Source organism: Electrona antarctica (assembly GCF_951216825.1).
Source record: "Electrona antarctica genome assembly, contig: scaffold_151, whole genome shotgun sequence".
Lineage (NCBI taxonomy): Eukaryota > Metazoa > Chordata > Actinopteri > Myctophiformes > Myctophidae > Electrona > Electrona antarctica.
Window position 1 is genome coordinate 73186 of NW_027637735.1, and position 10460 is coordinate 83645.

Below are 10460 nucleotides of genomic sequence, written 5' to 3' on the forward strand. Positions count from 1 at the left end.
GCAGACTCTGCTGCGCAACGGAGGAGACTAAAGAATAAAGAAAAAATAAATGAAAACAGTAAATGAAAAACCGTGGCCCCCTCACGTACTAGAAGGACGGTATCAGTCAACAGAAACAACGTTGGGTATTTTCGATTAATGGTTAAAATAGAGTTTGAAGTTACAACTTAAAAACCGTCTGGGGTATTCACATGAGCCTGCGTAGATGAAAAAACAACCAAAAGTTTTTTTTTTAAAGTGAAATATCCCTTTAACGTCTACCCCTGCATTAGATGTTCCTGTTTGTCATCGTGCCAAAACATCCACAATGCCATCCAGTAATCCACAGAACATGGTTTGGTAACACTGTCTGTCATGATGTCCTTGCTACTTGTGATTCCATTCCAACATGTTGCATTTCAACAGGTACAATAAATGCAACCCTGACAGAGCAGTGTCGGGGGACAGTGCAGGTGTGCACCCATGCAGGCTGTGGGGGGGTGTGTGCACACACCTGGACGGATGCCAATTCTGACATGCTGTGTAAAGACCTGGGCTGTGGGCGTGGCTTCACCGGCATCACCCAGGACAGCGAGGGGAAAGTGACCATCCTGGCGATGTACCCGACCAAACACAGCACCAACCTGACTGGAGGCGTTGTTTCCATTTTGGAAAATAAAGCTGTATTGATCGATTATAGACATTCCACGCCCTGCTCCAACAAACCGGCCGTCGTGGTTTGCTCGGGTAAAGTATTCTATGAAGAAATACCCACACTACATTTAGAATATGTACAGAGTTTTTGAGTGGTGCAACCACTCCAAGGAACAGCAATGTCCTCCATCTATGTCCCTATGTCCGTCCCTATGTTTAGAGTACCAACAGGGGGTGCTGTTGCACCACTCACTTCAGTCTGATTTTTATTTAGCAGATTGTTTAAAGCTATGTTTTTATTTTTATCCACTTGTACTTCACACCTTCATAATGACCGTTACCACTGTACTTAAAGGACCACTTCACCACTTTTCAATCTACCTTCATATAATTGATCCTCACTAATGATCATGATAAACCATTTTTTCTATTCCTGAAAAGTTGCAATGCGATAATGGAAGCCATCGTTCTCACGATAATACAAATCTAAATATATATATATATATATATATATATATATATATATATATATATATATATATATATTTTTTTGTCACTGGTAGACGGGTTTCTGAACGGCCCACAGCCCACCTAGTGGTGAAGTGGTCCTTTAACCCTAACACTGCATAAAAACATATTATGTTGTTTATGATTATTTCTTTAAATAATTTCATAATCAATACTGTCTCCATGCAGCCAGTGTCAAGGCTGATTTCCAGGATTCCAGAGATCATTGTTCTGGGAATCTGAAGATACACTATCGAGGCAAACGTTATCCTGTCTGTAAAGAATACCTGAACAACTCTGATGTCAGAAACACCATCTGTAAGGATCTGCAATGTGGAGAGACTGGAGAGACTCTTGAATTCTTTGGACCGTTGCCACAAAGTAAAGTCGTGTCAGGACTGACAGACCATAATATTACTTTGCAGGAAGAAGGACATTGTTCTCTTGGTGGCCTCCAGTGTTCTGGTATGTCTAAAATATGCTGTTCTGATTCCAATTTATGTACATTTATGTAAAACATGTTGTTGTGATTTTATGATCTTTTCTTGAATATTTCTTGTTTTTCATGAGCTCTGCTCTGTCCCTGCTACTTCTGCTACTTCTCTTCTCAGACTGGCAGAAGATGCGACTACAACGTTCAGAAGATCCTGGAAGAGCCTCTGGAGGAGATGTGTTCGTTCACAGTGAGAATAGCTCCAGGATGCTCTCTAACCACGGCTGGACAGAGACGGAGGGAAACAAGCTGTGTGCTGATCTCAACCTCGGAGGATATAAAAACCATACAGCATCAGCAGGTTCTTCTGATGTGTGGGAGAAGAGCTTCAACTGTACTGGTGTTATGAAACCAAAGACCATCTGGGACTGTAAGCGTGACAAGAGACCCTCCGGGAGCCAAGGACTCCATCTCCAATGCAAAGGTAATACCAGTTATTACAACCCAATCGCCAGAGGAAAACCTGTCACTGTACAATTTTACAGAAACATTTACCATTAGACCCCAAAATGTTATAACGTTGCATTACAACATTTAGGTTTATGGTTAGGTTTAAGGTTAATTTTAGGATTGGGTTTAGGTTTAGGATTGGTTAGTATTCCAAATTAAAGCGAGGATTGGCCTCAGCATGGTCTGCATTTATAGGCATGTTCAAGTGCAACATTTTGAGGGGATTACAAATGTGTGCACAATGTACAGTGACAAGGTTTTCTCTGGCTATTATTATTATTATTATTATTATTATTATCATACATTCACATTCTAAATTCACACAGGATTGTACAACCATTGAATATAAAGAAGACTGATCAATGTTGAAATGAGGAAAATAACAGTCTCCTCTTTCTATTGTCTTCATATGAACGAGTTGAACATTATTGGATGAGGGTTACTTAGCTCTTATCAGTCACAGTCCTGCATGTGTTTGCTTTTTTCATTTACATTTTGGTGGATTTGTTGAGATTTGATGCATGTTTTCCCAGAATCCCCCGTGGCTGCGCTGTCGGGGAATTGCTCTGGCGAGGTGAAGATGGACGGCGTGGGCGTGTGCAGCGACCACTGGGACAACAGACACTCACAGGTAGTCTGCCAGGAGCTGGGCTGTAGCAACGCCTTCCACTTCAACACGCATGGAGGAAGTGGCTCGGATGTTTACCACGTCCGTTGCCTCGGCTTTGAGTCCAACCTTGGACACTGTGAGACGGTCAGGGGCCGCTGTGATGGTGACCTGGTGTCTGTCTACTGTACAGGTGAATGTGTGTGATGACTGTCACTGTTCTGACAGCTTAGATAAAGATCTGCAGAGGAACAAGCGTCTGTTTGAGTAGAGTAGATACTGTATGATTCTTTTAGGCGCTTTGAGTCTGTACGTTTGCATTTTCTACAAAAACTGTATCGAGGAATTACTCTTTGTTTTAGTTGTATTTATTTTCATTTGACACATCAGTGGATTTCAGGGCGTGGATAATCTGCCTTGTTTCGCTGTACCCTCCACTCAAACCGTTTCTAAACGATGTTTAATTGTAACTTGTTGTACAGGTGAATAAAGCAGGTGTTTATTGTAACTTGTTCTACAGGTGACTAAAGCAGGTGTTTATTGTAACTTGTTCTACAGGTGACTAAAGCAGGTGTTTATTGTAACTTGTTCTACATGTGACTAAAGCAGGTGTTTATTGTAACTTGTTCTACAGGTGACTAAAGCAGGTGTTTATTGTAACTTGTTCTACATGTGACTAAAGCAGGTGTTTATTGTAACTTGTTGTACAGGTGACTAAAGCAGGTGTTTATTGTAACTTGTTCTACATGTGACTAAAGCAGGTGTTTATTGTAACTTGTTCTACATGTGACTAAAGCAGGTGTTTATTGTAACTTGTTGTACAGGTGACTAAAGCAGGTGTTTATTGTAACTTGTTCTACAGGTGGCATTGAGTTAAACACCACAGAGAAGTGCGGAGGAACACTTCAGGTCCAGCATGGAGATCAGTCGGAGCATCATGTGTGTCCCCTAAACCTAACGAAGCATTTCAAGAACCTGGTGTGCAAGCAGCTCGGATGTGGAGACGCCAGGGAGGACTTTAAGACAGACCTGAATCACACAGAGGAGGTAGAACACTGTTCACTCTTTGTTTTATTAAGAAGGGGAGGAATTCCTCAGAGTTATGTATATAATGCTTTTATTAAGTACTCAAAGTCGCTTCACTTGTCTTTTGGACACTTTTAGACAAGTTTTGATTTCGATTTTAGGACCTGGAAACGACCCTGGATTGTACGGACAATCAGTTGGACATCAGAGATTGTGTCAGCGTGCAGTCCTGCAAGAATGTCACACCAGCTGAAATCTATTGTGACGGTACCTATGGTGGTGTCTAGTATTTAATAGTGAATGATAGCTTGGTCGTTCTATGCCAAGTTGCGGTGGTGAGAATGCACTCTCCTGGTTAAAATATACCTCATACCAAACCTGCTTTCATATAAATAGAACACAAACAATATTAATCATATCAAACTACATTTGTAATTTTCCCTTGATATTCAATTGCTATTTTATCTAACTAGGATTAGTTCACCCAAAAAAATACTTATTTCCTACAAATTACACACCCCATGAAGCCTTGAATTCATTTATTACACGAATGAAGCCTTAAGGCTTGTAGATCGGCTGTTTTCCCTGCTATGTGTCATATTTATATAAGGCTGGAAGTCGATAAGATCTTGCGCTTTATAATCTATCGTTGAATGTTGGCTAAAATCCAGACTCTGAGTTCCATGTGGTTGATCACCTGATTTCAGCTCCTCCCAGTCCTCCTCCCATTAGTAGGACCTGGACCGCCACTGTGCTTGTGGTTCTAACCATGGTTGTCATCTGCCTCTTCCTGGGAAAACTCTTCAGTGTTTACTGTGAGTAACTTCATATTATAATAGAGTCTCTGGGAAAACTCTTCAGTACTGTTTACTGTGAGTAACTTCATATTATAATAGAGTCTCTGGGAAAACTCTTCAGTGTTTACTGTGAGTAACTTCATATTATAAATTAATAGAGTCTTTGGGAAAACTCTTCAGTGTTTACTGTGAGTAACTTCATATTATAATAGAGTCTCTGGGAAAACTCTTCAGTGTTTACTGTGAGTAACTTCACATTATAATAGAGTCTCTGGGAAAACTGTTCAGTGTTTACTGTGAGTAACTTCATATTATAATAGAGTCTCTGGGAAAACTGTTCACTGTTTACTGTGAGTAACTTCATATTATAATAGAGTCTCTGGGAAAACTGTTCACTGTTTACTGTGAGTAACTTCATATTATAATAGAGTCTATGGGAAAACTGTTCACTGTTTACTGTACTTCATATTATAATAGAGTCTCTGGGAAAACTCTTCAGTGTTTACTGTGAGTAACTTCATATTATAATAGTCTCTGGGAAAACTCTTCAGTGTTTACTGTGAGTAACTTATATATATATATATTTAGCCACTTGTTCGAATGCCTCCCTTGTCAAAAATAGCTAAAACGAAAGAAAGCAGCATTTTGCACAAGTTCTTTAACCAGTCATTTTAATGTAGATGCATCAGTGCTGCTGTCTGGTCACAAGAGGGCAGTATTTGGACATTCTAGTATCACCATGTCGGCCCATAGTCAGCCTAAGGCCTCACTCAGACCTTTACTGCATTGCTGTATGCTTGTTGGATGAATGTTGTGTAGTGTCATGGCCGCCCCAATGCATTTCCAATGGAAGTCACATGGTTTGTAGTCCACATTTTGGACTACAAGCTGTTGTATGGCTTTCGGCTGTGTTTCGACTGCGCCCCTCCCCCTCATACAACACAAATGTTGTGTCAAACCATGTGACTCCCATTGGAAATGCATTGGGGCGGCCATGACACTACACAACATTCATCCAACAAGCATACAGCAATGCAGTAAAGGTCTGAGTGAGGCCTTAGTGTTAAGTTAGTCCTCCAATAGAAACCAACATTAACATTTCATTTACATATTTAATTAATTTACATATTTAATGAACACAATTTGAACACAACGGTGAAAAGACAGAAACATTATTTCACTATCAAGTGAAATGTTCACAGTGATTGTTCCACTTGTAACCTGTAACATAACCTGCTTTATTTGTATTTTTATTTTACATTCTTGCACCAGTATAACTTTACTAACTCTAAGAGTGTTCTTATGCAGTAAACAGACCTTCACCAGTATAACTTTACTAACTCTAAGAGTGTTCTTATGCAGTAAACAGACCTTCACCAGTATAACTTTACTAACTCTAAGAGTGTTCTTATGCAGTACAACCCAGATTCGGCACAAACAAGGGACTAAATTCTTTTCGCTCCTATGCCACCAAAATGTGGAACGCCCTACCAACTGTCATTAAGACATGCGAATCCCTTGACTCCTTCAAAACCGCTCTCAAAGGGCACCTACGGATGGCTGCAATTCGAAACTGGCCCCCGTAAAATCTGAATCCCCCCCACCCCCCACCCCTTTTTTCCCCTCACTGTATATATTTCTTTTCCCTTTTTACCTCCTTTTTGATGAATTCCTGTTCTGTCTATAGAAGTGTCTATTTGTACGTCTCTAAATGTTTTGATGATTTGAACATGGTGGACCCTATTGGAAACAAGTGTAATGCTTAATTGGGTCGTCCACTCACAGTTAACAGCCTTTGTATTGAGTTTGTGCTTGAAATGTACTGTAATTCTGCAAACTGTTAATAAATTCTTCAATCAATCAATCAATCAAAGTAAACAGACCTTCACCAGTATAACTTTACTAACTCTAAGAGTGTTCTTATGCAGTAAACAGACCTTCACAGAAATACCAAGTGAATGAGGATGAGGAAGAGCCCGAGAATGGAGATGTTGAGCACCAGGAGAATGGAGATGCTGAGCACCAGGAGAATGGAGACGCTGAGCACGAGGAGAATGGAGATGCTGAGCACCAGGAGAATGGAGATGCTGAATACGAGGAGATTGGCAGCTCTGCACTTTGCTCTGCAATGCTCTGCTTTCATTGGCAGACTAAAAATGAAAGCACAGCATCGGCTCTTCCTGGTGAGTGATATGTGACCAGATTTGACTGAGGGACTGCCATTGGATTATTTTTTTTTAATTTTAGTTTTTTCATGTCATATGAAAGCAGGGAATCATAGAGTAGCTTCAAATTGACATATTGGTTGTTCAGTCTGACCCACCAGTTTTGAAGATATGGCTTATAGAGTAATTCATGTCTTGCAGAGAAACAGCGAGTTGAGAAAACAGGCTTGAAAGGTTCACTTCTGTGGACTCTAACCTGACTCTGCCAGATTGCGGCAGTATTGAGTTCACAAAGTTCCCTCCTCCTGCCTGCATCTGGGCTCTCTCAAGCAGAAACGATGAACCCGGAAGCAGCGGGACAAAAAGCTGATATTATTAGGTTTACATGTGCGCTGTGGCAGCGCTTCAATATGTCATAAGTCTCGTGTTAATCCCGCCTATAGCGGCATCATGGTTTGACCACCACTGACATGGAAACATAGGTTTTTCAGACAACTGTTAGGATTTAGATTCTGATTTCAGGTCTCTTCATGTAGTTAAGTACCAAAAGTAAAAGTACTCATTATGCAGGATGCTCCATTTCATGTTTTTAAATCATAATGTATGTCATATAGGCTTGTAGAACGGCTATTTTCATCATTACGACGTCATCAAGGCCCGCCAAAATACATTTTATTCAACTAAATTAACTGTAGATTTAGTCGACTGAAATCTTATAATATTTAGTCGACTAAACTAGACTAACACTAAGACATTCCAGGTGACTCAAATGTGACTAAAACTAAATTAAAACTATTCAAGAGACTATAGGGCTCCATTTTCGTCACCGCTAAACCCCTTATCCCTAAACTTCTTTGCCTTTTTGTTCTTTTTTTACTATTTTGAAAAACATTTTTGAATAGTTCAACTAGCCAATCTACATTAACACATTATGAGCTTGTAGACTGGCCATTTTAACTATTCAAAAATGTTTTGCAAAATACATAGTAAAAAAAAAGGCAAAGAAGTTTAGGGATATGGGGTTTAGCGGTGCCGAAAATCGAGCCCATATGACTAAAACTAAAATCAAAATATGCTGCCAAAAACAACGCTACGAGCTTGTAGTATTTTTCAACAGCTAAAGTATAACATAATGATTAAAACACCAAAAGGGGTTCCCGCCCCGAATGGGTTAAGAACATTTTGTATTCTGTCCAGTTACTTGTAACGGAGTATTTCTATACATCGCAGTATTGATACCTTTACTGAAGTACAAAAAAACCCTGTAGATTTAGTCGACTAAAAGGTGTTTTGGCGGGCCTTGATGCCGTCATAATGGCTGATTGTACACTTGCTGAAAATAGACGATGTACAAGCTCACAACGCATTGTGAGCTTGTAGATCTGCTATTTTCAGCATGCAACCAAGTGTAAAATGACTTATAGTGGATCTCTTGTCCACTAGTCCCTTCCTAACATTTCAGTCTAGTTTTAATTTGTTGAAGAAATTGTCAATATTAGTTTTAGTCAACATAGCTTAGTTTTCATTTTAGTTTCCATGTAGTTTTCGTCAGTGGAAAAAGGTAGTCGACGAAAAGAGTATTTTATTTTTTCCATCACTGTGTTGTTTTAGTTGGAGTCAGAGCAGCGGCTCTGAGACGAATCCAGAGAGGAATATCTTTCTCCTCCTCTTCCTCCTCCTCCTCTGATGATGAAGAGAGCATCGTCCACATTAAGCCACGTTACATCAACACTCAACCTGCAGGAAAGTTTGGATTCACTGTTAAACTTGTGGAAGATGTTCCTAAAGTCACATTGTCTAAATAACGTGTGTGTGTGTGTGTGTGTGTGTGTGTGTGTGTGTGTGTGTGTCTCTCTACAGATAGTGTGATCTATGAGGTGGAAGACCCAGAGGAGGTCTATGATGACGTGGACACAGATCCTGACAGACTGGGTATGGATCCTATTATTTCTTTAACATAAGGACAGTTTACATGTTGAATGAACTACAGTGAGGTACAAACATGACAGGCTGCATAAGGCTGACCTTATAGTACACAGTGATGAAAGCAACACAGCTGCATTCTAATTGTATTCTATTGTGTGTGCGTGCGTGTGTGTCCGCGTGCATGTGTGCACGTACAGACAGCGTGATCTGTGAGGTGGAGCATCCACAGTACGACAACGTGGACACAGGAAGTGACATCGCAGAGACGACAGTGTGAGGTCATCATCGTCAGGCAGATTTTATTTTTGAAACAAGATTTCGATGTTATTTTTTTATTTGGATTTGTATTAACGCGAGAGGACAATGGCTTCCATTCCGTTATAGAGGACAATGGCTTCCATTCCGTTATAGAGGACAATGGCTTCCATTCCGTTATAGAGGACAATGGCTTCCATTCCGTTATAGAGGACAATGGCTTCCATTCCATTATAGCATGCTAACATTCCAGGAATAGAACGCCTGCCATTTCTACTATTCATTCTTATAATTCATTGGATACAAATTTGATTGTGTCATTTGGATGTATGATGACTATTGACGTTTGATGACTCCTGTTGCATTTTTGAGTGGTGCAACCACTGCCTTACGGAGCTATGTGTGTGTGTGTGTGTGGCTGGGTGGGTATGAGCACGAAAACAGAATGGTTGTTTTTCACCACCTTTTTATAGATGTTAGATTACTGTTTAGTGGTACTTGATGCCTGTTGTGTATGATTTTAAACTTAGATTAGTGTTTTATGACTTTTATATGATAATGTTAAAGCTAGATTACTGTTTAGTTTTATACTTTTATATGATGATAAAGCAAGATTGCTGTTACTTGATGCCTGTTGTATGAATTTAAAGTTAGTGTGCTGTTTAGTGTTATGACTTGTATAACTTTGTGAGACATAATATGCTAAAAGGTTGTTAAAAGTTAGTTAAAGTTAGTTTAGGATACTTTGGATTAGTTTTTTTCAACCTTAAAGTAGTATACACATTATGCATTATAATCACATGCTATCATTGTAATAATGATCTATATTTGTATTTGCAGTTTTGGTGTGCTATTTCATTAACCACTATAGAGTTATTCCTCTGCTGTATATCCTGTGTTCACAGAAATAAGGCCTTATTGCTGTTTATATTTCTTGCAAAAAAAATAATAATAAAATCACACCCGTGTGAACTGAGTGGTGCAACTCCCCTCTCCCCCTGCGTGCCTTCACAACGCTCGGCACGGCGACTCGCTCGGCTAGCGCCTTGCTCGGCGGTGCCTCACGTAGCTCATGGCCACCAGACACGGCGCGCCTCCGTCAGGACATCAGTGATAATGACAATGCTACAATCGCAGATAATGACATACTGAACAGTGAGGATGCCAGTATGGACATTCTGGCCCCATTCAAACGTGCTGATAACGGATGATTTCGCCGATTATATGGGGTGATACCAGTCGAATGGGGTGCATTAGCAGGCAACTGTGCAGCATTATCTCTGTCTCTCTGTCTGGCACAACAGCGCCACTTTTGGTACTCATTGGTACTGCAGTCACATACATACATAGGTTAACACAGACATTGCTGTTCCTTGGAGTGCTCAAAAACAACAAATTGTAATGGTTGTTGAGTAATGGTTGAGCTTCTGGTGATGTTTTTCCCTTCCTTATTTCATGAAGTCAGATTTAGATTCGACACCATTTTAAAACCATGAATGATAGAATGAATAATGTAACCATGACAACCGTTATCTATGGCAGTGGTTCTCAAAGTGTGGCCCGGGGGCCGACAGGGGTCCACAGGTTTTATGACAGAGACA

General features: G+C 40.1%; 1 protein-coding gene across 1 annotated transcript; it reads left to right on the forward strand.

Moving 5' to 3' along the window:
* The first annotated feature begins 479 nt into the window (after positions 1 to 479).
* LOC306918689 (scavenger receptor cysteine-rich type 1 protein M130-like) lies at positions 480 to 9793 on the forward strand. Its single transcript, XM_079531568.1, has 11 exons — positions 480 to 726; positions 1330 to 1605; positions 1752 to 2057; positions 2617 to 2883; positions 3553 to 3737; positions 3878 to 3983; positions 4424 to 4531; positions 6442 to 6696; positions 8290 to 8425; positions 8543 to 8610; positions 8802 to 9793. Exons 1-11 carry the CDS (start codon positions 516 to 518, stop codon positions 8879 to 8881), a joined length of 1998 nt encoding a protein of 665 aa, XP_079387694.1. The 5' UTR covers positions 480 to 515; the 3' UTR covers positions 8882 to 9793.
* Positions 9794 to 10460: the final 667 nt, after the last annotated feature.

Bases quoted from the DNA above. Each gene is read 5' to 3' on its own strand.
- LOC306918689 (XM_079531568.1), top strand. From the start codon at position 516: ATGCTGTGTAAAGACCTGGGCTGTGGGCGTGGCTTCACCGGCATCACC. The intron at 3,738-3,877 runs GTAGAACACTGT...TTTCGATTTTAG, and splicing joins ACCTGAATCACACAGAGGAG to GACCTGGAAACGACCCTGGA. The intron at 8,426-8,542 runs GTTTGGATTCAC...CTCTACAGATAG, and splicing joins AACACTCAACCTGCAGGAAA to TGTGATCTATGAGGTGGAAG.